This window comes from Delphinus delphis, chromosome 17, assembly GCF_949987515.2.
Source record: "Delphinus delphis chromosome 17, mDelDel1.2, whole genome shotgun sequence".
Taxonomy (NCBI): Eukaryota; Metazoa; Chordata; class Mammalia; order Artiodactyla; family Delphinidae; genus Delphinus; species Delphinus delphis.
Window position 1 is genome coordinate 14,926,282 of NC_082699.1, and position 27,037 is coordinate 14,953,318.

At 47.0% G+C, this 27,037-nt stretch overlaps 1 protein-coding gene across 1 annotated transcript; it reads right to left on the reverse strand.

Annotated features, from left to right (window-relative positions):
- Positions 1-248: 248 nt before the first annotated feature.
- PRDM14 (PR/SET domain 14) lies at positions 249-15,830 on the reverse strand. The gene is made up of 7 exons (XM_060035170.1): positions 15,131-15,830; positions 14,518-14,571; positions 14,268-14,425; positions 12,818-13,088; positions 8,031-8,233; positions 2,851-2,952; positions 249-476 (listed from the first exon to the last, which is right to left on the reverse strand). Exons 1-7 carry the CDS (start codon positions 15,828-15,830, stop codon positions 249-251), a joined length of 1,716 nt encoding a protein of 571 aa, XP_059891153.1.
- Between the last annotated feature and the right edge of the window lie 11,207 nt (positions 15,831-27,037).

Here is a 27,037-nt window from a genome sequence, read left to right on the forward strand (position 1 = left end):
TTAACAGCCAGCTTTCATTATTTCTAGGTGAATTCAACACAACTCCATTCTTGTCAGAAATTGTGAAAGACATTTCTGTGAAAGCTGTTAAAACCACAGTCAATAAATCTGGTAAATTCTGCTACTTGGTCAGTTCCATTATTCTGTTCCTCATCTCAATCTAACTATCATTTGTTTGTAAGATACACCCATAAACAAGAAATATCAAGACAGAAATACAGAGGCACTGTCCTCATACTCTCTGAGGGCTAGCAGTTTTCATGAAACTTCATGTGGGAGTAGAAGGCTTCTTGACCTGGGAAGGTTTTTCCACAGATGTTACAGGAACAGCCGTCATCCTCCTTGTGCGAGCGTCGGACATGGCTGTCGTGGGCAGCGTGGGATGCAAAAGATTTACCACAGTACTTGCATTTGAAGGGCTTCTCCCCGGAGTGCTGCCTGATATGTGTGCGGAGTATACTAGAGGCAGTGAACCTCTGCAGAGGACAGAAAGCAGGAGAAAAAGTAAACTTCCATCAGCTGGACAACCAGTGAGAGAAAGGGGTTAAGTTCACCGTTACCGATCCTTATGTCACCCCTTAGTTCTCCATTCAGCGAACCTTGGGCTTTAATGCTATAGGGCACGCTCGGTCAACAGGTGTAGCCTTAATAAAGAAGGACACGATGGACATGTCACTGGTTAGAACAGTGGCTTTTCAATGGTTAAGATCGCCTGGGGGTCTAGTCAAAAATGCAGACTGACCCGATGAGTACACCCGTTGGGGTAATAAAGAAACTGCATTTAAGCAGGTGGTCCTGGGATCACACTCCAAGATGAACTGAATTACAGAAGGAGTAGCTAATACTGGCCAATGTCTTTGCATAAATGGGTACCTTATTGGTTTCTTTCTTCTTCTTCTTTTTTTTAACTTAAACTTTTTGCGGTAATCGTGATTCACGTGCAGTTATAAGAAACAACAGAGACTCTGTGTACCCTTTACCCGGTTGTCCCCAATGGTTGCATCTTACAAGTCTATAGGACAGTATCACAACCAGGATACTGACATTGACAGAGTCAAGATACAGAACGTTTCCATCACAAGGACCCTCATGTTGCCCTATGACAGCCACACATAGTTCCCTCCCACTCCTACTTTTAAACCATGGCAACCACGAATCTGTTCTCCATTTCTATAATTTTGTTATTTCAAGAATGTCACTTACAGGGAAGCATACAGTATGTGACCTTTTGGGATTGGCTGTTGTCACTCAGCATAGTTCTCCGCAGATTCACGGAGGTTGTTTCGTGTACAACAGCTCATCCTTTCTGATTGCTGAGGAGTATTTCATGGTGTGGATGAACCACAGTCTGTTTAATCACCTGCCCATTGAAAGGCATCTGTGTTATTTCCAGTTTGGGGCTTCTATGAATAAAGCTGCTATTAACATTTGTGTACAGGTTTTCGTATAAACATATAGACCTTCATTTCTCCGGGATAAGTGCCCAGGAGAGCAACTGCTGGGTTGTATGGTGGTTACAAGTTTAGTTCTTAAAAAAATGGCCAAATAGTACCATTTCAGAGTCCCAAGCACTTTGCTGTTTTTACCTGTCTTTTCTTTCCCTTATTTATAACCTTTCCCCTAATTCAATACTCTGCTCTGACCTTTGTCACTTTCAAGTATTTATTAGCGATGTAATGACTCCATTTATTGGGGGTCCATCGACATAGATACAAAACACCGGCTTTAACCAGTGACCTTGGATTTGGGGGGCTGGGCATGCATGGGGTTGGCCCACTGCTCAGTAAGGAGCACAAGGTGTAGGTGTCTAGGACACCCAGACAAGGACAGTCTCCATCAGCTTAGGTGACAGTAAGTCAGAACGCCAAACAGCTCATTGATGCCCCAAGTGCACTGAGTTCCCTCTTCGGGCACCTCGCATTCCCAGGTTGGCCAGAAGACCAAGGTGAGGATCAGAATGAGAATGCCAGAAAGAGGAGGGGTGGTGGGATATTTTGAGCCTGCTCTGGAAATCCTGCGGGAGAGCATTCACCCCTCAGGATAGATTCCTCATCCATACAAACCCAGGGCCACCCTCCTTAGGTCTGTGCTGGCTCCGTATGGCCTACTTATGTCTTAGCCCCATTTTGCTACACTGTACACACTGGACAGCCCAAATGTATCTCATCAAAAAGGAACATGAGGTGTTTTAGTACAATATTTTTAAGGCGTGGTCAGACTTTTGTTTCTAGCCCAGCCACCCCTAACCACGTCTTTATCTCTTCATTTTTATCACTTATTATTCTGTATAATGAAGATTAGATGCCACTTCAGCAAAACTGCTCTAGAAATTTAGATCAGCAGCATGTAAGAGTCTGTACTTTTTTGTTTTTGTTTTTTTTTTGCGGTACGCGGGCCTCTCTCTGTTGCGGAGCACAGGCTCCGGACGCGCAGGCTCAGCGGCCATGGCTCACGGGCCCAGCCGCTCCGCGGCATGTGGGATCTTCCCGGACCGGGGCACGAACCCGTGTCCCCTGCATCGGCAGGCGGACTCTCAACCACTGCGCCACCAGGCAAGCCCAGAGTCTGTACTTTGAAAGACTGCATAATCATGTCTGCTACCATCGGGCTCCTGTAAACTTAGGGTCTATTCCATGACAAATGCCCTAGATGCCAATTTGGCAGTAGTAGGTGGCATCTGATCATTGTAAGCAAACAGGAGTATAATCTGGGGGGTGGAAATTGGGGATGGGCTGACAATGAACTAATTTACCAGGAACTCTTATAAGCTAGGGTTTATGCTGCAAGTTCTTATCCATGGACACCCAATCAGGGCTCAAGGCAGATCCCTTAAAAGAAGGTTCCATTTACCTTTGTACAATACACACAGTGGTAGGGTCTGTCTCCAGAGTGGACTCTCATGTGTTTGTTTAGGCTGGAAGATTGAGAGAAACATTTCCCACACGTAGAACACTAAAACGAAAAAGAAAAATATAGTTGAAACCACGTCTTCCCTTTAACAAGTTTATTTCACCATTATATTTATCTGGGGGGGAAGAACTAACTATTGTACTTATTCTGTGCACATCTGTAGGCAGAGGATCAAGCAGACCCAGGCTGAGGGTCTAGTTGAGACGGGAGAAAGGCATCCCGGGACTACAGGGAAGAACCTGGCAGCATGGGTTCTGGTCCAGAGCCTGCTAATGCTGTGGCTAAGGCAGTTCGTCTGAAGTCTTCGGGTTAAGTGAGCTGCTTCAGATGTGAAACGGCAGTGTATACGGAGGCCTGAATTTGTCCTGCTCTGTCAACAAGTAGCTGTGTGACCAGAACAAATCAGTTAAAACTCGGAATCTTTGTCTCCCCAATTTTCCTCATGGGCAAAAAATACCTGTCTTGCCTTCCTCACAAGGCTGTGAGTAAATTGCAAGCCCCCAGCAATTAATTCAACAAGTATTTATGGAGAACCTCTCAGCACTTTGCTAGAGACAAGGAGGAACAATCTAGTGGGGGTAGGGACGAATATGTAGACCAAAGTGGCAATACAGGTGACAGATGACTCAACACATGCACCTACAAAAAAAGGGTAATATTTTGGGGGGCCAGTGAGAGCATGTGGTACAGTCACTTGCTGTGAACAGTTCCTGTCATTTCTCTGTGTTCTTGACCCTGACGACTTCTGTCCAATCTTCTCAGGAATTCTGAACCAAGTAAAGGAAACTATTGTGTTTCTGGACCCTGTTCCCCAGGTGTCCTTATGGGCACAAACGAGAGCCTGGGTATTTTTAGATGGTGAGATTCTGGGGTGGATTTTTTTTTTTTTTTTGCGGTACGCGGGCCTCTCACTGTCACGGCCTCTCCCGTTGCGGAGCACAGGCTCCGGACGCGCAGGCTCAGCGGCCGTGGCTCACGGGCCCAGCCGCTCCGCGGCATGTGGGATCTTCCCGGACCTGGGCACGAACCCGCGTCCCCCCCATCGGCAGGCGGAGCCTCAATCACTGCGCCACCAGGGAAGCCCTCTGGGGTGGATTTTAAGTCTTTTTAAATTTTTCTTTACTACTTGACGTTTTAATAATGAGCATGTATTGTCGTTACTAAAACAAAAACAGTCAGATGTTGAAGTTCATATTGCAAAAAGAACAGATCAATTATAAAAGGGGAGCAATTAGAACATGAAACTGTTCTTGGAAATTAAAAATAAACAACAGAAAAGTATAGAATAGAAATGCTGTATGTGATAGACTCAGCTGACTGCTAAAGACTGAATACATGACATAAAAATTAAGGTTCGGGAACTCTCAGAGAATGCAGATGAAGAAAAATTAAAAGTCAAGTACAGGGAAGTAGATTCAACCTAACATTTGGCTAAAAGGAATCTCAGGAGAGAGCAAAAATCGAAGACAGATAATAGCCAAGGAAAGAACAAGAGAATTCCTTTGAGCTTATGACTTGTGCCTTCAGGTGGAAAGAATACTTTGTCTTCTACTGATTACAAAGCAGGAAGAAAAAAAAAAAAAAGGAAAGAAAGAAAAAAACATTCTGTTAAAATTTCAGAACTCAAAAGTTAAAGAACAATTTTCACAAAGCAGAAAACTGGTTATTTACAAAGAAACAAGAACCAGATTGGCATCAAATGGTAGAAGAAACGATTCTTTAAAAATTCTACAGAAAAGTTATTCCTATCTAAAATTCCATATCCAGCCAAACTATCAAAGACGTATGTGAGTAAAATATCCTCGAAGGACTCAGAAAATGTTTCACTGTGCACTGTTAAAAACGATTACTTGAAGACATGCCCCAGTAATATAAAAAGAGAAATCAAGAAAGAGAAAGAGTGGCATAGAAGAATCAGTGGAACTAAGGAAGGTAATGAAAGATATCCAAATATGACAGTTTACAGGCCTAAGGAGCAACTGGTTCAAATCAGAACAAATTCAAATCAGAATCTGATTTAAAAAAGAAATGAGTATAATTTCAAGAATGTAAATATTATACAAGTTATATAAGTAAGAAACTAAACTTATCACTTGCAATTAAAAATCCTAGCAAAAACAAAAGCTTGCAAGGAAGTCAAAGGCAAAATACAAAGAAAGTTAAAGTCTGGCATCAATTTGCACAAGTCATGGAGAAAAGAAACAACACCTTCTGAAAAAAACAAAGCCCTCTCTCCATTGGTCAGGTGTTTCAAAAAGTTGGAGCGAACTGACATTCTGAATCTATGTATGAGCTCTTTATAGTCATGGTGATGGACTACAAGGGCTTCCTCCGATATTTTTATTTTGTTATTCATTAATTTTGCCTGACAAATCATGTGAAAAGGAGGTTGTTTAGGCTTTAAACGCTGGAAGGAGGGTAATACAAGGTTTTTCACTGTTGGTTATACACCCAACATCTTCTGATATTTTAAATCAGTAATTTTTTTCTCTTTCAGCAGCTGATCTTGTTAAAAAATCATTTATCTGAAGTTCTGCCTGTCTGTTTCACTTGAGCTTTTTTTTTTTTTTTCTGTTCAAATTAAATCAAACGTTTTATTTGGGGCTCCTGCAGAAATTAAATATACTTTATCATCTTGAAAGTTAAGTACTCAAATTAAAGTATATGAAATAAGGAAAACTAAAAGAGAATAAAAAATGTTTAGCAGTAAAGATAAAAGAAGAAAATCTCAGTCTTCTGAACATGACGAAGGAAGGGGAAGTGCCGGGGAAACTCAGGTTGAGACGTCAGAAGAGCAGCTGGGACAGGACTCTGTCCTCAGGCTCAGGACAGAATTCTGGCTAGAGAGTTGAAACCATTTAAATGGTACTTATGGTCATGATAAAGGATCACACCATTCAGGGAGAGTTTGCAAAGAGAAATATTGTACTAAGAACTCTCAGGAACACTCAGTGTAAGAGGATGCACCCCCCTCTATAGCCTTTTAAAATCACTATCCTGGACTTCTCTGGCGGTCCAGTGGTTAAGACTCCAAGCTTCCACTGCAGGGGGCACGGGCTCTATTCCTGCTCAGGGAACTAAGATCCCGCATGCCTCGTGGACAAAATAAATTAATAAATAGTTTAAAAAATAAAATAAAATTACTATCCCTCCACTCTACCATCAGACCTCTCCTCTTTGGAAGCCCAAGACATTCACTTTACTACTACCAGCTTACACCTCTTCTCATCATTCCCGTCATCTCTGGACCTCCTGGTCTATGGTCCCCCGATTTCAAAGCCAGCAGTACTTCCTACGGCTCCTCTCCTTGAACCCCAGTCCAAGACCCACCATTGTCCTCAGTGTTTAAAATGACCCACGTAACATTCTAGTGTATATTTCTTGACCTGACTCAGATAACCTTTTCCTGCATTCTACTTTGGTCAAAAAACCAAACAAAACCAAACAAAACAAACAAACACTAATCCTGCAGCTTCTGCTTTTAAGCAGACATCTTTTGATCTGGCTGCAGCAGTCCCAACAAATATCTTAAATGCTCCATCTCACCAACTGTAAGACCCACCACTCCTTTATCATTTATTTTTGGCTGTGTTGAGTCTTTGTCACTGCACGTGGGCTTTCTCTAGTTGCATACCGTGGAGCAACTAAGCCCGTGCGCCACAACTACTGAGCCTGCACTCTGGAGCCCGCGAGCCACGACCGCGGAGCCCGAGTGCCTAGAGACTGTGCTCTGCAACAAGAGAAGCCACCGCAGTGAGAAGACCGCGCACCGCAACGAAGAGTAGCCCCTGCTCACCACGACTACAGAAAAACCCACGTGCAGCAACAAAGACCCAACACAGCCAAAAATAAAAATAAATTAAAATATTTTTTAAAAATATTCTTACAAAAATAATACATGATAATTGTAAAAATACTCAGATTTTACAGGAGTATATAGTCCAGTGATTGTGATTTTTCCAGAAGCTTCACTGTGAACAGGAGGGGAGAGACAAGAGCAGTTTTATGATGACTACTCTGTTTTTAAATGGAGAAAATTGGGGGCTTGGAGGAGTCCTGACAGGGCAGGAGTCCAACCCGAAGCTGTCTGTACCCAAGCCTCAGCCTCTTTCTCCTAATTAAGACCAGTGGTAGTCAGCACTTTCTTACACCAAGCCTGGCAGAGCCACCAGGTATCCAGAATGGTGGAAAACGACTCCCTAAATCCACCATTGCTTTTCTGCCTTACAAAATCCTTGGCATGGCATAGAGGCCATCCAACCTTTGGACTGTGCCCATGTTTCATCCTCGCCTGTAACTATCAATATGCCTGCACATTGAACCTAGAGATTATCATACTATGCGAAGTCAGTCAGAAAGAGAAAGACAAATACCATATGATATCACTTGTATATGGCATCTAAAATATGACACAAATGAACCTATCTAGGAAATAGAAACAGACTCACAGACACAGAGAACAGACTTGTGGTTGCCAAGGGGGAGGAAATGATTGGGAGTTTGGGAGGAGCAGATGCAAACTAGTATATACAGGATGGATAAATAACAAGGTCCTACTCTACAGCATGGGGAACTATATTCAATATCCTGTGATAAACCACAATGGAAAAGAATATGAAAAAGAATGTACATAACTGAGTCACTTTGCTGTACAGCAGAAATTAACACAACATTGCACACATCATGGAAGAAGGTGTAGCTACCTAAAACCACAGGCCAGGGTCTTTCCCACCTGGAATATCTCGAACGCCCCCCACCCCAGCCAATCAACCCCATCTAAGATATAAACCAGACACTCCACTGTCCTAGATTCTTCTCACGGCCACCTGTCTACGAGGCCTTTCATAACCCACGTGTCCAGGTAGAAGGACACCCTTCCTCTGTCCCTGTCTACCATGTACCTCCATCCTCACACCCGGGTGTCATGGCATTAGTTCATGTCTGCTCTTCCACAGCACTGTCACCTCCTTCAGACACCCTGTCCCATCTTCCCACCTGGTGTCGTGTCCCAGCAACATGCACGCAGGAGGCCCTCGGTGTTCACCCAGGGGTTTGGGGAAGCAGCATGAAAGCAGAGTGCTGGAGCGAAGGGCAGGGTCACTCGCCACCCCGACTCTTACCTTGTGAGGCCGATGTTTCTCATGAACGTGAAGGACGTGGATCCGGAGCCGGTCTCTCTTCTCAAAGGACCGTTTGCATAAAGAACAGGGGAATTTCCTGTCACCCTTGTCCACACAGGGGGTGTACTTGAGATGCTTGTCTCTGTAATATTTGTAGGTAAATACTTTTCCACATCTTTCACACCTGTACCCTTCTGCAGACTCTGTCAAACACAGGGGGATAAGTCGCTCGGTCAGCTACCTTCCTTCATTCTTATTTTCTTCAAGATGATTTTTTACAACTTTTTATTATAAAAAATTTAAAACATATACCAAAATCAAAATAATGGAATAAGCCCTCATGTGCCCAGACACCAAGCTTTGACAATGACCAACTCACTTATGTGACTTCCCTCCATAAGGGATTATTTGTTTTTCATAATGGATTCTTTTTAACACTAATTTCTCACTTGGTTCATAAACATCTCAAACCATAATCTTTAATAGATAACGACTTTTTAAAATGCATAACCATAATGCCATTGTCATACCTAAACAGTCAACCCTTATTCCTTAATAGAAACATATATATTTATGTGCGTACACACATGCATACATGTTTTATTATTTTACAGTCAGTTGATTCAATGTAGGATTCAAAGCCTATGTGTTGTCCACAGAGGCTATGTCTCTCCAATCTCTTAATCTATAGGTTCTCTTACCTTTTGTTCCCGAAATATATGTGTTGAAGAACCCCTTCCTCTGGCGCTGTTTACGAGCAGGTCAGTCCTACAGTTCCTGACTGGCATTCTTTACAAGGTTCACATACCAAATACCTACCGTATTTGTCCCTTTCAGATCGGCCTGAGAGCTACAAGTTCAAAGCCGTTCACCCAGGACCCTGATGGACACCCATAGCTTCTCCCCAGGCTTCACGAGTTCTGTTCCATTTGACCCCATTTACGAAGACATAGGTGCCCTTTTAGCTTATAGTCTACTTCTCTGAACTTTTAAGGAAGATTCTGCAACTAATACATAGGGTTATCGTGATGACTAATTTAACCTTAACACTTACTGACTTCTTATCAACAAGTGATACCATCACTGAGAGACAGACTGAGAAAGGTAAACCCATTTTTATAAGAGAGGTGGGGGAGAGGTTAGAGAGGGTTCAGCCGACTCTAGCAAAGGAGGTGCCAGGCTCAGGGGTGTCTATGTATTGGGGGAAGGGGAGAGGACCAGGGCCACCTACAAAAGCATCCCTGCCGAGGACACTCTGGATTCCAGAGCATAAAGTGGTTTTGACTGTGAATGCATCCCTGAAACCTCATTGTCTGGCCCCAGGGAGGCAGAGAACAGCCAGGAGTGAGTATATGCAAGAGTGTGAAGGTGGAAATCTTTTTAGTTAGCATCGGAACAGCAGGGAAGCTATCCATCGGGGGTTCTGTTAGTTGATAACTGCGTCCCAGGCATGTTTAACAGGTGGCTGAGGAAATAAATCATTTTATTAAGTAAATAACCAGGAAGGCAACCACCAACATCAGGAAGATCCATTGCCCAGTCTTGTCTATCGCTTTCATTGAGGTGCTAATACTCTCAGAATCTCCCTGCTGGGATGGTTTTTGCTCGGAGCTAGAATTTTCATTGGTTAGAAATACCTGGCCTTCCTGCTTCCTGGGGTAGGAAGAGGGGGTCTACAAGACAGGGTCAGCGATCTTTACAAATCAAAGCATGAAGGCACACCAGAATTCAGAATGAGGGCTCGGTAGTAAATCTGCATAAGAACCACCACTTAGGCAGAAATGACAGAGCACCCTCACCCTGACTAATTAGGCTTCGGCTGCCTCCGTTTTCTGCTCAGGTCCTTGGAAATTTATCTTAACCTAATTTCGTCCTGTTTCTTTTCCTTCTTCCTGCCTCCCATCTCAGTCTTTTCAGCCAAGGGGTTTCTCGATACCAAAAATTATGCTTTCTGCCCCACTACAGACACACCGTTCAGACAGAGTTTGGTAACGATTGAGAGCTGTCTACACATTCCACACCCTCAGCCCCCAAAACACACACTTGGCAGGTTTGCAAACTCAAATAACCCGCCCACATAGGGCCCAGGCCCTTCCCTCCCACTCAAGACCTTCAAGGGGAAGGTTCCCATCAAGCCTCACCAAAAGCCTTTGAAAACAAGACCTTTCTTTTGAGAGGACAGAGGAATTTTGATTTTTCTTTCCTTTTCATCCTATCCCCAAACATTCCTATTAACAGAAAACAAATGAATTTATCCATTAGTCTTCCCAACCAATTGAGTTGTTTACAAGTTCTCTGCCACAAGTTATCCTAAATATTTACACATCATCGTTGACAGTGCCAATAAGCCTCGGATATAATTTGGTTCAGAAGTGGAGCACGGATAACTGCAGGCCCTGTTGCTTATATGATCGGGATCTCTGATGCCTGTATATTATTCCATGTTAATATATCATCATTTATTTAATTATTCTAATATTGGGCATTTAGGTTGTTCGTGACTTTTCACAAACAGGGGTGACGCTGTATTAAAAATCCTTGTGGACAAAGCTTTTCCTTTTGGACTATTTCCTGAAGATAAATTTCCAGAAAAGTATTACTGATACGTTACTGATATATCCAGGGTTATGAACATTTTAACGACTCTGATGCAGAGTGCTGAATAATTTTTCAAAAGGATAACGATTCTATTTTGCGTTATCAAGCATGTATCGTTCTCAAATCCACTTTTCACTTTTATTTCAAAAAAGCACTTGGAACATTTCTGGAAGTGACCAAAAAGTCTTGGCTTGGCGCCAAGTATGGGGCAACTGTGAGGTCCAGACTCAAGAGAATCCTGCCATCTTACCCTCAGGCGCACCCCACGCCGTCCGTCCATTTATTGGGGTAGTGAGAAGACAGTTACCGAAACAGTTCAACAGCCCCTCATTATTTGGCTTCTAGAAAGAGACTGCTCATTAGTCACCTCCGAATCCCTGGTGAACACATCCTTGCCCTTGGCTTCACTATTCCCCAAGCCTGAATTGCCTTGCCTCTCCCTGCCTAACTCATCTTTTATTTCTCCACATCCCTAAGCAGCTTTCCCCAGTTTAGCCCAGTCTTCCTCCTTCCTTCAATGCACATGGGGATCCACAGCAGGTGCTATTAGAGTGTTTAGAATTGTCTCCTGGGCTTCCCTGGTGGCGCAGTGGTTGAGAATCTGCCTGCCGATGCAGGGGACATGGGTTCGAGCCCTGGTCTGGGAAGATCCCACGTGCCGCGGAGCAGCTAGGCCCGTGAGCCACAACTACTGAGCCTGCCTGTGCTCCGCAGCAGGAGAGGCCACGATAGATAGTGAGAGGCCCGCGCACCGCGATGGAGAGTGGCCCCCGCTCGCCGCAACTAGAGAAAGCCCTCGCACAGAAATGAAGACCCAACACAGCCAAATAAATAAATAAATAAATTTATTAGAATTGTCTCCTGCCCTGAAGGGTCTCAGTCTAGCAGGGAGACTTGCATGCAGACCATCACTGCAGTGTGATGAATGCAATTCACATTCTCTTTTACCTGCTACTTACGACATTTGCTCTAACATAGTAAGATGGTCTTCTACCTGATTACACATATTACAGTAACTTGCATTTGTCTGGTCCCACCTATAAGATCAGTGGTTCCCAGGCCTTTGCAGATGTAAAAATCAACCGCTCAAAGAGCTTTTTCTTTTTTTTAAAAGGATTTTGCTCTTTTTTTTAATTTAAAAAATTTTATTTATTTATTTATGGCTATGTTGGCTCTTCGTTTCTGTGCAAGGGCTCTCTAGTTGTGGCGAGCCGGGGCCACTCTTCATCGCGGTGCAAGGGCCCCTCACTATCGCGGCCTCTCTTGTTGCGGAGCACAGGCTCCAGACACGCAGGCTCAGTAATTGTGGCTCACGGGGCAGGCTGCTCCGCGGCATGTGGGATCTTCCCAGACAAGGGCTCGAACCCATGTCCCCTGCATTGGCAGGCAGATTCTCAACCACTGTGCCACCAGGGAAGCCCTCAAAGAGCTTTTTTAAAATGCAAATTCCAGAGGCTCGTTCCCAGAGAGTGGGTTGGTAGTCCTCTAGCTGCCTTCTACTAAAATGTGATAGAAATGCAGAATCTCAGGTCCCAGCCCTGAATGAGAATCTGCCTCTTTCCACGGAGAGCGAGAGTCTAGCTCCATGCTTCCCAAAGTTGACTGAGACCCACAATAAGAAACACATTTTATACTTGAGACCCAGTTCGCACACATCCATTTGAAACAAAAACCTTAACTTAAATGAGATTCACATCAATATTTTCTATTCTATTTTATTCTTATTCTCTTTTTTTTTCTTCTTTAATACTGGTCTCTACCACCAAATCCCCCACCCTGCTAAGATACTGCAACCCACTACTTGAAAAACAGTGCTCTCAAGCTTAGACTTCCTGAGTTGTGTGAGCCTCAGCAGAGATGAATCAGAAGCTGGCTCACCTAAGGCAGAGGTTGCATCCATTTATTTCACTTGTATTTTATTCTCTGGGAGCGGGTGAAGGGGTAGAAGAAAAGGTATACTGGTGAAGAGGAGTAGCTGCAGCAGCTTTGGAAAGATGAGGGCATCTTCCTCCAGCTGGGTAATGCCCAGCGGGTGGGAGACGCCCTCAGTTTTGTGTTCTGAGTGTTGTGTTGGGAGGGAGAAGTTCCACAAGCAAGTGGAAAGGCTGCAGGAAGGTGTTGAGTTGGAGAAAGAGCCCAGTCCTTCCACTAAGACGGCCTCACTGGGTGAGGCGAAAGTGTGCACTCACCTTCCAAGGGCCCAGACGTCTGCTTCCCGTGCTTTATGACCTGCAGGCTCATGGGAATGTCCAAAAACTTCTCATAGCAATCTCCGTACCACACAAGGAGCTCTTGGTTCTGGTAGATCTCCTTGCAGCTTTCATAAAAGATCTGCCCTTGACACTGGACTGCAACCAGGTTCTGCTCCATGGGGAAACGAGCACAGTTGACATAGGACATCCAGTTCCCTGCACCTCCTTTTCCATCAATAAAGTGGCTCAAATGACCATCTTCAAAGATCTAAATGGAATCAAACAAAGTTTGGAAATGCACATTTTTTTGGTCTGACCTAGAAAATAAATTTACTTATTAAAAATTTATAATTCAAGGGCTTCCCTGGTGGCGCAGTGGTTGAGAGTCCGCCTGCTGATGCAGGGGACGCGGGTTCGTGCCCCGGTCTGGGAGGATCCCACATGCTGCGGAGTGGCTGGGCCCGTGAGCCATGGCCGCTGAGCCTGCGCTCCACAACGGGAGAGGCCACAGCAGTGAGAGGCCCACGTACCGCAAAAAAAAAAAAAAAAAAATTATAATTCAAAACTCACACTTGACCTACTGAATATATTTATTATCAATATGATTGAGTCTAAATGGATTTATTAGCTTAAAAAGACCTCTATAGGTAGTGTGACATTTTAAAAAGATTCTTACTTTTATCACTTCCTCGATTTCCAGATTTCTAGAGGGAGCATATATTAGCTTCATAAACAGAGGTAAGGGAAACAGGACGTTCCATTTAATTCCACCACTTCAAGACAACCAATTAGTGTAGTATTTTATCTCAATTTAGTTTTCATGTGTATTGATGGAGCCATAATTTAATTCTTTCTCTGCTGTGGGCAATTCTACAGTCTTCAATGTTTTGTTATTACAAACAGCCCCGTGAAGTCTGGATTTCAGATTACTTTCCTCAACTATATTCCTTGATGTAGAAATCCACGGCGAGGGGCGCTAATCTGACACGTTCTGACGCACTGCAGTCCTACCATCCTGCCTCAGACAGAGTTAAGAGCATCAGTTTTCTAAAAATCCTCTTTAGATGAACGACGTCGAAAATTTTAAATCTGGTCTTAGTCCTTTCTGGCATATTCTTAGCATCACTCTGTAATATTTAAAGTGTTTGGTTTTGTCTATACATATAACCCAATGTATTAACTCTTTAAATGTATACTCCATGGCTCATCTTCAGAGGAAAATGCCTTAAGCCACCCAAAATTACACAGAATCCATGTAGAGGTGTTATCCTCAGGAACTGAACAGCTTGCCTTTCTTTCTCTTTATGTTGCAAAACAGGCAGCACAAGTCAGCAGATTACTGCCCGGAGGGGGCCCCCCCTCCCAGTCCAGGGGTCTCCCAGAGGGGCAGAGGCCAAGGTTTCCTCCCACCCACCTCCCTCCGCCAACCCGCCACAAACACATTTACCTCCCACATCAGGGAATTGTCTCCGTGTGTCCTGACTTCGCTGGTGTTGACCACTTTACCCTGAAAGGGCCCAAACCTGACTCCTTTGGCGACAGGGCTACTGCAGAACACACCAAAATGTGCCACTTCACCGAATTTCGTGTGCCCAAGGCAGAGACCTAGGAGAGACCCAGGGCAGGAAAGAAAGCCAGTGAGGAAACCGACTGCGTTTGTGCTGGAAAAGAAATCCAAGCCGAGAAGCCCTGCCTACCTTCTGGTAGCTGAAGGGAGTTGTTATCCAGAGTCCGAGGAAGAGAACCAGACCCTAGAAAAAGACAGGGTTAAATTTTTATTTTTTCGATAAAAATGTATTATGAAATGCTTTCATACGGCGCTGTCCTCCCCACTCCCTGGAGCTCACCATTAACCCGAATTGGATGTTTACTTGTCCTTTCTAGGTTTCCTGCTCCTTTTACATACGCCATTTCTCACATGAGACTCAAAACGACTCTAGTGGGTTATGTTGTAATTAACCCCGTTTGCAAATTTAAGGAACTTGAGGATCAGAGATAATGCTGATTTTGAGACTCCCAGATACCTTGCACATCCCGGCAGAATCTGAGCCGGCCTGATCAGCCCGCCCCGCATGAACCGTTTCTCTTCTTACTAAAACAATCTTGGGTGTCATGCGGTTAAGCAAATAGGGTCTCGGAGGTGAGACTGCCATTCTCAGCTCCGTCTTCTGATGGAAGCACATACGCTCCGCTGCAGGACTCGCACAGCCTCGGACCCACTTGGAAGCGCCCCTGCCCCCTCCCGTCCTCACCTGTCTTCCCGCCTCCCACCCGCACCCCCAAGTCCCGGATCATGGGGACTGCCTTTACCTGAGCTGTCTGTGGGGACCAGGAGGCCCGAAATCGCGTGGTGCAGGCGGGCTGAGTTCTGAAGGCTGGGGATGACCCCGTAGAGAACTAAGTGCAGGTCTTCCTGGGTGAAGTGGTAACGGTGAGATGCCTTCCCGACTTGGTTCGCGAGTTTGGGGCCATCCTCAGAGCGCTCTCTGGGGGAGCACGGTAACAGCTGGGAGGGCTTCGGCCTCTCAGGGAACAGCGAAGCATCCACAGGGGGCGGCGGAACGAAAATTTCAGGTCCCCAGCACTGGCCACCGTCGCTACGGCCGCCAGCGGGGCCCGCGTCTTCACTGGAGGCGCCTGTAAACTCGCGACTGCCGTTCGGGAAGTGCGGCACTTCCCTGGGGCGGTGGGGAATTGGGTACCACGACGGCAGCTTATTGTACCAGGGCAGGTCGTAGAGCGGCTCCCTCTGCAGGGCCAGGCCGGGGCTCAGCAAGGGAGGCGCCATCCGGAAGGCGAAGGGGGACAGAGACGGGGACGTGGACAGGGCCTCCAGCTGCCGGAAAGTTTGCAAACCCTCCTCCGCGGCGCTTAGGGTGTTCCCGTAGTGGCTGTAGGGCTGGAAAGGCGGGTAGTAGGCGGCCAGGCGTTGGGGGCTGCTCTGGAGCCTGTCGGGCGGGTAGCACCCCTTGTCCTGGGGTCCGGCCTCACTTGGCAGCCGCAGAGCCATCCCGGGCCACAGGGCGCGGCGGGTCTGCGGAAGAGCAAGCGCGGCCGAGTGAGGGGCGCGGGGCGCTGCGCCCGGCTCCTGCCTGCCCAGCCTCCACCGCCCGAGGCAGCCCCGGGTCGGAGGGAATCGGATAAACTTCCCACTTCGATCCCTCAAGACCTACCCGCAAACGAAACAAAAACGGCAACAAACAACCCGCCCCCAAAAAGACAAAACAAACTAAAACGAAAATCTGTCGGGATTCTGCCCGACTCCAAATTCCAGGTACGTGTCGCCTTTGCCTTCCCTCTCCAAGCACGCCTTGACCTAGCAGGTCTCGTTTCCAACACTCACTCTCTACATCCGTCCCCAACCCCGCTCCTGCCAAATCCGTTTCAAGCTCCCTCTTCCGCCCTCTCCCCGGTCCCCGACATCCTCTTTTCCGGGGGGGGGGGGTGGTCGGAGCCGCAGGGCCTTCCCACTCCCGGAGCCAGGAGCCGAGCGCAAGACCGAGCTTGGGGGCGGGCAGCAGCTTCAGGCAGTCCTGGGTCCCTAGCAGGGAGGGCAGAAGACCAGGGCCCGGGTTGGGTCGCATAGGAGACGCGCTCCCCCAGCCCGGGGGCAGGTCGGGGGAGGCTGCCCCGCTGCGAAGCCCGGGTCTGACCCCGAGGACCCGGGCGGTCCGGGCTGCCAGGAGGAGTAGGCCGCCGCCTTCGGCTTCCCTCCCAGCGCCGCAGCCAGCGCGGGTTCCCCACGTGGGCCGAGTCCCGCTACCTCCCGCAAGTCCCTCGGGAAACTCGTCATCCCACCTGGGGGCTTAGGGAAGCTGGGGTCGCCTCTCGGGAGCGGGCGAGGACGAGCCCCAGGCCAGGTGGGAAAGAGCAGGCTCCCGCCCCTGCGCCGCCGCCGCCCGTACCCCAAAAGGACGGCGTTTTGATGGACATAAGTTCACCAAGGCTGGGGGATGGAGCCCCTTCAGAGCCGGCGGGTCCTGAGGGCAAGATCAATGAGCCCAATAAGAAAAGCAAGCAGGGTCGTGACTCAGAAATTAAAGAACACGGGGTCAGGAGAAGAGGTCAGCCACGACGAAGGCATCTGCCCGTCTCCTCCTGAGCCCCCAGAGGCGCTCCGCTCCTGGTCTTCCCTCACCCCGAGGATCTGCGACTTGGGGTTGAAAGCCGCTTAAGGAGTAAAAGCTCCAAGAGGGCAAAACAACCCCCCAAAACGAACTGCGCCAGAGACCGCTGCCGGCGCTTCCCGACCACCCCGGCGAACGACAGCCCCGGGCCACAGCGGCGCGCCGGGCTCTGCACCCACCTTCGAGAGCGCAGCGGCGGAGCGCTCGCCACCGGGCCGCAGACGGGCGGCGCGGGCTCGGGACCGGTAGGCTTCGGGCGGGCCCGCAGGGCTGAGCCGGTTTTAAGAGGGCGGCGGGCGGGCGGCGGGCGACGAGCGGGCGGGGCGGTGGGCGACGGGCGGGCGGGGCGGTGGGCGACGGGCGGGCGGGGCCGCGGGACCGAGAGAGCGCGAGGGTGGGGAAGCGACGCGCGGCCCACGCACGTCCCCAGGCCAGTCTCCTCCCCGCCCACCGCGGCCATTGGCCGACGCGCTACTCGCCCCGCTCCCCAGGGGGTCGTGCACCGAACTCCTCACTTCTGCAAACCCTGCCCAGAACCCCGGCCGCGAGCGCGCGACCCCCGCTTTCTGGGTCCGGCACAGTTGAGGCTCCAGGCTGGCGGTGGGGCAGCAGTTAAGCCCGGGCAAGGGTGGCCGGGGTCCCCAGACAGGCCCCTCCGCGCTCGTGAGGCCGGGACTCGCGTGCCGGGGTCGCGCTCCTGCCTCTCGGCTTCCAGTTCCCAAGAGCCGAGGCTGGCGAAGGCCGCGTCCAACCCCGAGGACCAGATAGACGTTTGTCTCTGACACCTCGTGGGAAGCCGGGCGTCGCCCCTCAGGTCCCAGGTGGGGACGCCTAGATTTGGCGGTGCCGCTCCCAAGGTTTCGGGTGGGTATTGAGACCTCTCGGGGGCTTCTACTTTTCAAGCAGCTGTCGCTGTCGGAGGACCGGCCCTTGCGCCGCCACCGCGGTCCCTTTCCCCCGGGAAGGCTCGCCACCTCGGACGCGCGGGGCTTTTCAGGCCCATACCTGGCGCTCCAAGACCGCATTTTCATTCTCTCCGGCCATTGAGGTAAAGAAAGGAGCACTTAGGCCCATTCACATTCACACAGGGAAGCATCTAGGGTGGGGGAAACCTTGGTCTTGCCGGGTGACCTTGGCCAGTTTCCTCGCTTCCTCTTTGCAAAATGGGGCGAGCACTCCCTGCGTCTGGGCGCCGCCGTGCGGGTTGAAAGGAGAGACGGAAACCCTCACGCCCGGCCTGGCCTTGGCTGGGTCGTTTCAAACGTGGAAGGAAGGAAAGGAGGCAGCATCCATCCGGCCGAGGGACGCCGCCGAAGGTCCTAAAGTCTGCGGCGGAACGGGACCTCCTCCGTGACCCACTCCGCTTTCCGGAGCAGCCGCGGCGCGGCGGGCGCCTCCTCCCTGGGCCCCGGGGACCTGACCTTGTAGCCTTCAGTGCCCGCGCGGCCGCGGGGAGGACGGAAGGCGGGCGCGGGGCCTCGCGGTTTCTTCGAGGGCGTGGGGTGGGGGCGCCCGGCTGCTTCTCCCTGCCGCCGGCCGCGCCCACGTGCGGGGTCAAGTCAACGCGCCCGCCCGACGCCGTCGGGGCCGCCCGCGCCGCCCGCGTGCAGACCCGTTTCCCAGTCGCCATGAGGGTCTGAGAGGAGGGGCGGCGCGTGGTTTTCCCCACCGGGAGGGGGTGACAAGGAGCCCAGGGTTTCCTTCACCCCTTGTTCTAGATTCTCTGCCTCTACCCGAGTTCTTAGAATCTTCGCTAATAGGTGAAAAGTATCCGACGACTCTTGTCCCGAGAGCCTCTGCGGAGGATCAGGTACTTGGAAAAGCAGACTAAATTCTGCTGCCGTCTTCCTTCCGGAGTCATACCCACCCCAGGACCCCTACGACCCACCTCCATTTACTGTATCTTCCTTCCTTCCTCCCAGACCTCACCCGTAGGATTTAAAGACTGATGCGCCGGCGCTTGGGTGGTCCGTGGGTGTCAGGTCCTCAGGAGGCCATCTTTTAGTGAAGTCGCTCACTGGTTGTAGATTTAATTTTGAACAGGCAACGTGAGCTTTACCGTCGAGCCTTGTTCTGCAAAGATTCTAGAGTTTAAAATTTTTTTATTTTTATTTTTTTTGCGGTACGCAGGCCTCTCACTGCTGTGGCCTCTCCCGTTGCGGAGCACAGGCTCCGGACGCGCAGGCTTAGCGGCCATGGCTCACGGGCCCAGCCGCTCCGCGGCATGTGGGATCTTCCCGGACTGGGGCACGAACCCGTGTCCCCTGCATCGGCAGGCGGACTCTCAACCACTGCGCCACCAGGGAAGCCCTAGAGTTTAAAATATTTTAAAAAATATATTTTAAATTATAGGCTTGCTTGTTTAAACTTTAGAGAAATCGATAAAGAGTGGAAATCCCTGCCCACCCCTCATCCCTAACCCTCCAGAAGTAAAGCTAACAGTTTAGCTTATTCCCTAGTTCCATTACTTTTTTGAAAAATACCTTTTTTTTTTTTTTTCCTGGCTGCGCCGGGTCTGGGACATGCAGGATCTTTTTACTTGTGGCATGTGGGCTCTAGTTCCCTCACCAGGGATCGAACGTGGGGTCCCTGCACTAGAAGCGTGGAGTCTTAACCACTGGACCACCAGGCAAGTAAGTCCCTACCAGCCTTTTAAACTGTGTTTATATATGTGTGATTTTTTAAAAAACAAAATGTGATTATACTTTAGACTTTTATGCAACTTTTCTCACTATCCACTAGTTATTGTTACTAACAGTATATTCGTATTAACTTCATTCCTTGCAATGGCTGCATGGTGCAGAAATTAATTTTATGAGTATACCTTAGTTTTTCAGCCTCCTCTTAGAAAGGTATTTAAGTTGTTGTCAGTTTTTCAACACTTCAAGCTACTTCTGGGAACATTGTTATACAACTACTTATTTGTGTTGTGCAGAATAAATACCGAGGTGTGAAATCTCTGGATCAACGGTATCAACCTTGAACATTTTGATAGGTACTTCAAACTGCTCCTGGTTTATACCTCCATCAACAGTGAGTGCGAGTGCCCTGTGTCTCCACAGCATCACCTCGTATGGAATATTGCCAACCCTTTAAAGCTGCCACCTCTCACGTGAAAAGTGGTTACCTTTTTCTAATTTCCTTTCTAGTTATTTACCCAACAAAATTCCTGAACACCTTGCTCTTGATGTGCTGGTCACTGGGAATACAGTTGTGAGCGAAGCAGCTCTGTCCAGCCCTGGTCCCCAAAGCAGTCTTATGAGGAAGATAAATATTTGTGTAAGTATTTGACAAAAGTGTACCTACGTGATGGGAGCAAAGAAGAAACCATAAAGAAGCAATGAAAAGGAAGAAGAGCATGTCCTGACCTAGGCTGAGAGGACAGAAGGTGTGAAAGGTCTCTAGAGATTAACTAGGTGATGAGAGCAAGTGGTGTTCCAGGTTTAGAGGAACCCTGGTGCCAAGGCTCTGAGGCCTAGAAGGAGTGTGTCTGATTCACAGAAATGAAGGATGCTTCCTGTGGAAAAGACAGCTAGGGAAGCTGGAGAACCAGCAGAGGCCAGGTCTTGCAAAAACACCTGTGAAGATGGAAGTTTCCTTACATCATTACCTGCAAGACTTTATTGAAGGAGTACTAGGAAGTCTTTGAAGGGAATAGGAAGCTACTGCGGCCATCAGTATACTTCATCCCTAAATTATTTCAACATGCATATCACTAACTAAAGTGCAATATTTCTTTATGTTTTTTTTTAAGGTAAAATTTATATATGATGACATGCACACATCTTATGCACCATGAGTTTTGACAGTTGCATAAATCAGTGTATCTCCACCTCCTATCAAAACATAGAGAGTGTCATTCCAGAAAGTCCTCCAATCCCCTTCCCAGGTGAGCCCTGTATCCACCAACCCCAGAGGCAGCTGTTCTGTGTTTTCTTTCCCCACAGATGAGTTTTGCTTGTTCTAAACCGTCATAATCATACAGGATGTACCTTTCTTTCTTTTTTTTTTTTTTTGCCACACTGCATGGCATGTGGGGATCTTAGTTCCCCAACCAGGGGTGGAACCCACACCCCCTGCAATGGAAGCACGGAGTCCTAACCACTGGACCACCAGGGAAGCCCCCAGAATGTACTATTTAGTGTACTGTTAGAGCCTTAGCTCTTTGACAGTGAAAAGGTTTTTTGTGTATTTTTTGTTTGTTTGTTTTTGGACAAGTTATTTATTTGATCCTCAGCTGAAGAGTTTGTATGTTTGTGGGTTTTTTTTTTTTAACAGTTTTTAAATTTAAGTTTTATTTTATATTGGAGTATAGTCGGTTTACAATGTTGTGTTAGTTTCAGCTGTACAGCAAAGTGATTCATGTATACATATATCCTTTTTCAGATTCTTTTCCCATATAGGTTATTACAGAGTATTGAGTAGAGTTCCCTGTGCTATCAGTAGGTCCGTGTTATCTATTTTCTGTATAGTAGTGTGTATGTTAATCACAACCTCCTAATTTATCCACCCCGCTCCCACCTTTCCCCTTTGGTAACCATAGTTTGTTTTCTAAGTCTGTCTGTGTCTGATTTGTAAATAAGGTCATTTATATCATTTTTTTATATTCCACATAAAAGTGACAGCATATGATACTTGTCTTTCTCTGTCTGATTTACTTCACTTAGTATGATAATCTCTAGATCCATCCATGTTGCTGCAAATGGCATTATTTCATTCTTTTTTATGGCTGAGTAATATTCCATTGTAAATATTTTAGCACATCTTCTTTATTCATTCATCTGTCAATGGACATTTAGGTTGCTTCCATGTCTTGGCTGTTATAAATAGTGCTGCTATGAATATTGGGGTGACAGTGAAAAGTTTTGATGCACCCTGGAAAAAACATCTGGCCAGCAGTCATACCCCACTGTGAGGGGGTAGAGGGTAATTATCTGAAGCCTATTTGGAAGACTTCAAATGGACCTTGAGGTTTTGGCTCCTGTCCACGCCCCACCTTTAATGGTTTGCTTTTGCCAGGAGTACGTCGATGGCAGGTAGGACACCTTTGGCAACAGCATCAAAATGGCAGCAGTGTGTCCTTGCAGTGGTGGGGTTCTCACCTGGTACCTCAGCGAGATTCTCTCTATGGAAGGCTCTGGTGCTTCCAGAACTTCAGGGAGTATCTTTACATAATCTATATCTAGAGCTCTCTCAGTACTTCTTTGATATTGGAGGATACTTTTAGCATTCTATAATGGTTTCTTTGAATCCCTCCATGGTCATGGGGTTTTGGGTTATCTTGATTGGCCAGCACTCTTCTAAGGGGCCCTTGCTTGGGGTAAATGATCGGATAGAGCATTTGTCTTGGCCACTGGATCACCCTGGACATTACTTATTTCTTTGGTAACATTAGGGTATTTCAGAGTTCCTTGACCTTGATGGGGATCCTCACTGAAATTAGCCTCACTGTTTCTAAAGCACCCAGACATCGTAGATGACCTCAAGGCATGTTTACTGCCTGTGTATACTGACTCTCTTTTCTCTCTCTGGTTAGCAGGCTCTAGTAAGGGAAATCAGTTCTGGCACCTGGGCTGTAAGGAATCATTCTAAGAGTGATTTGAGATCTGCTGTGACACAGTCAGGCTGATCATTTCCTGTTTCCGTCTGTAGATCTGATCCACCAGGAGTCACGGTGGACTGTCCAAAGGCATTTCTGGTAAGTCTTCATGGGGCGTGGATGATTCTTGCACGAATGCCAGGGAAAATACGTTTTGCCTTCTTTGGGGACGGGAGGAGCATAGCAGGGTTCAAAGAAGAGAAATACGTGTAGGAGAAAGTAATGATATTTCATGCGATGTAAGCTGGCTTAGCCAGGAATGTTGTGCATTTCTTTCTTTCTTTTTTTTTAAAATTTATTTTTATTTATTTATTTTTTTACGGCTGTGTTGGGTCTTCATTGCTGCACGTGGGCTTTCTCTAGTTGCGGCGAGCGGGGGCTACTCTTCACTGCAATGCGCGGGCTTCTCACTGCGGTGGCTTCTCCTGTTGTGGAGCACGGGCTCTAGGCGTGCGGGCTTCAGTAGTTGTGGCACGTGCGCTCAGTAGTTGTGGCTCACGGGCTCTAGAGCGCAGGCTCAGTAGCTGTGGCACATGGGCTTAGTTGCTCCGCGGCATGTGGGATCTTCCCGGACCGGGGCTCAAACCCCTGTTCCCTGCATTGGCAGGCCGATTCTTAACCACTGCGCCACCAGGGAAGCCCCTGTGCATTTCATTAAATAAACAAAGGTTGTACAGCTTGGGGGACCGTTAGGTTCAAAGAAGATTCTAAAACTTTTGGTCAGTTCGACTGACCAAGGATAGAGGGTTGTTGAAGAGCTAGCTGGTCTGCAAAATTTGTGTTCATGACGTGTGTTGCCAGGAAAGGGGCCTTGTCACCTAAACGTCCTAAAGATGAAGTAATTTCAGAGAAGTTGAGAACGCTCTTTTTCCATAGTGGGTCTGGGGAAGTTCTGGGTGGCCTGTAGTCAGCCAATCAGAGGGAAGAGCTTGCCTGAGAGAAATCATGCTCTAGGATAATGAGCCTGTTGCTGAAAACTGTAATTTTTTGGGACAGTATCTTTTTGTGCTTAAAGTCAGAAGGTAGGTAGAATTCATTTTAGTGCTTTTCTAATCTTTAGGTTAGCAGAAGCTCATTATCAAGAGAAACTTTGAGGTCCTGATTAAGAACTTGTGAAAAGTAAGAAACCACAGTGAATCTCTGAGGCATGATGAGGCATGTATACTGTGGGTTCTCCCAGGGACAGGTGAATAGGTATTGATTGTTTGAATTTAAGAGAACAGGCTCTAAAGAAGGCAGAATGTAGATGCACAACTGTAAAACAGATGGCCTTGGGTGGAACTGGGGGAAAGAATAGTATTGGGAATTGACACCACTGGAATGTGGGGTGTAATTATCTTAAGGATAGCTCTGAGATGGTGAGTAAAGCTGTACACTCATTTATTGGTTACTTAATAGTCAGGATACGAGTATTCTAAGTACTAGTGCAAAGTGAAATGAGTCTTTTGTCTATTAGTCCTCTTACTATGGGTTTTAATTCTTCCTTTCCTTCTGGCTTCAAGGGTACCATGCAAGCCTGGGTAAAAGTTGGGACGGGGCAGTGAACCTTGATGTGCTCAGCCCCAGTAATCCTGAAAATGGTGGTAAATTTTTGGTCCAGTAGAACTCCGGTACCTCATAGAGATCTTCAAGTGGCGTCTAATTTATGTATTTGTATCTGAATTAGCGATGGTACGGTTATGAATACGGACGTCTTCAGAATTTCAAGAAAGAGAACCTTTTTAGGAAATCTTCATCTGGCAATTCCATTGCCATAAATCCGTCTCCTCTTTAAGTTTAGGCTGGGCAAGAGCATGTTTTTAGTGAAAAGACCAAGAATAGCAGCAGCTGGGACATAGAGGATGCTTGAGGGCTGTTAGAGACATCCACCTCCTGGGTTTAAGTGACTTCAAGGGGGAGGGATGGGATTACTAGCAGGGTTATTGTTGAAAGTGTAACATCTGTAACTCTAAGAAAACAGTGAGTTTGGCTCACAATAGTTCATAGTAATCCTTCTTGTGTTTTTGTTTTTAATTTTTAATTTTTTATTGAAGTATAGTTGATTTACAATGTTGTGTTAATTTCTGCTGTACAGCAAAGTGACTCAGTTATGCATATATATTCTTTTCCATTATCACTTATCCCAGGACACTGAATACAATTCCCTGTGCTATACAGTAGGACCTTGTTGTTTATCCCTTCTTGTGAGTTTTAAGGGAAGAATTGCAAGTTGGGAGCTCCCTTCTCCTTTGGAACCCCTCTCATTATCTGTTAGACTTTTCCTTGCCGAAAGTGGGACAGTTGGTCTTCCAGCATCCCTTTGGTTCACAGTAGCAGCAAGTATCCTTTCTCGGGGGAGCCTTTTGAGGGGGAGGCATCAGGAGTATCTGCGGTCATCCAGGTGTTTAACTTGAAAAAACATTAACTTGATTAGAGTCTAACTCTGTTTTCGTTCTCTAGCCTTCTCCAGATATTTGGACAAATGCTATACATCTATCCCATTCTAGCCATGAGCTACCAATTCCCTAATTTCTGGCTTAAAGCTGTTATCTAAAAAATGAGGATAGGGACTTCCCTGGTGGCCCAGTAGTTAAGAATCTGACTGCCGATGCAGGGGACACGGGTTTGAGCCCTGGTCCAGGAAGATCCCACATGCCGCGGAGCAACTAAGCCCAAGTGCCACAACTACTGAAGCCCGTGTGCCTAGAGCCCACGAGCCACAACTACTGAGCCCGCGTGCCATAACTACTGAAGCCTGTGCGCCTAGAGCCCGTGCTCTGCAACAAGAGAAGCCACCGCAATGAGAAGCCCGCGCACCGCAACACTGATACACTGACTGATACATTGACGGAGCTCAGGAATACACAGATTGTTTCCAAGGTCCTTTCAATGAACTCTTTCAAGCCAGGGTTGAGCATCTGAAGGACCTATAAATATCAATACATATGCTAGTTAGTGTAGGTCAGGGAGGCTGGGATTGTGGCTTCCCTGTATACCAGCTTAAATTCTAAGGTTCTTCATATTAGTCATAAAAGGCTGACCATTGAATATTACATAATTAAATTTGCTGCCTCCTCCCACTTTGTCCCTTTGTTTTAAGGTGCCCCTATGATGGACAGTTTTGGTGATACTGAAAACTTCTCAAAGTGGTCACTTGGTAAATTGTATCATTTTGTAAGATATGCACAAGAATTTGAATTGTAATGAGAATATACAGAAGAAACAGGTGTTTAGCCTGCTGGAGGCGTGGGCTTGGACCGACAACCCCAGGAGAATTGATAATGATCTCTCAGATGTTTCCTTTGTGCATCTCTGACCTCAGCCCCCATCCAGAGGTTGGCTGTCTCTGACCACAGACCTAACAACTGCAGCCCCTGATGATCAAAGTTTGGGAGATTTTTTTTCTCCTAAACCAATTCTTAGGGAATAAAGATAGGTTGGAAGAATAACAGACTTCATAAGGCTTTTAGAATGATTATCCATGGCAAATTTCATCTACTGAGGGACATCAGCTGGGCAAGACCATAAGCTGGCCAGTCCTCTGGACCTGGTGGGCTTCTGCTCATTGACTATTCTTTGCTCTTTCCCCCCTTTGGTCAATGACACATTGTAAGACAGGAAAAGCTAAGATAAGTTTAGATGAAGAATATAGTTTCACCAAGAATTTCTAGAAATATAGGTCTAGGGACTCCCCTGGTGGTCCAGTGGTTAAGACTCTGTGCTTCCAACGCAGGGGGCTCGGGTTTGATCCCTGGTCATGGAACTAAGATCCCACATGCTGCGTGGCACTGGCAGAAAAGAAAGAAAAAGAAAGAAAGAAAGAAGAAAGAAAGATAGATCGATCTAATCAGAAAACAGATTTCAGTGGGTGACATCTAATTTTCCTGAGAAAATTACGAACATCCATGAAACTGGAGCTCAGACCTAGTGTGTGACTTCTCTCTCTCTCTTGGACCAGGAACGTCAAGTGGAGAGATGCAAAATGACTCATGAGGTGCCCATATTAAGGGTCCTGGTGCATGGCAGGGGGTCACAGCTGAGTTTTCATGGACCTTCCAGATTGTGGAAAGCTCCCTCCTCAAATAAAGCATCTTGTGAGAAAACCCCACATACAATCCTGAAATAACTTCTCATTAGGGGAAATAAGTATACAATTTTTATTTCTTGTGTTTTGGGTTTGGAAGTCCCTAGGATGGGATATTAGAAGTGGAATGACTCTTTGATTGATTGATTTCTCAAGGCCACGGTTGATATAAGTGAGGTGAGGTTCTGACTGAAGAAGGAAGTGATACTCAAAGCACAAAACTTTGCACCGTTGTAATCGAGTAACTGATAGGGTTGTTGCCCTGGTTCTTATGCACCTGACGAGAGCTGGGGCTCACAATGACGGCAGTCAAAGCCATAAGTCAAAAAATTCATAGTCATACATACTTTTAATGTTTAAATAGGATAGAAAATAAACAAAATAAGAATTCTAGATAAGAATCTTGAAAAAGAACAACTACATACGCT

Excerpts from the sequence above, each read along its gene's own strand:
- PRDM14 (XM_060035170.1), bottom strand. The coding sequence starts at position 15,830 with ATGGCTCTGCGGCTGCCAAGTGAGGCCGGACCCCAGGACAAGGGGTGC. Across the intron at positions 13,089-14,267 it reads ACAATTCCCTGATGTGGGAG|ATCTTTGAAGATGGTCATTT; the intron begins GTAAATGTGTTT and ends GATTCCATTTAG. Across the intron at positions 477-2,850 it reads ACTGTGTGTATTGTACAAAG|AGGTTCACTGCCTCTAGTAT; the intron begins GTAAATGGAACC and ends TGTCCTCTGCAG.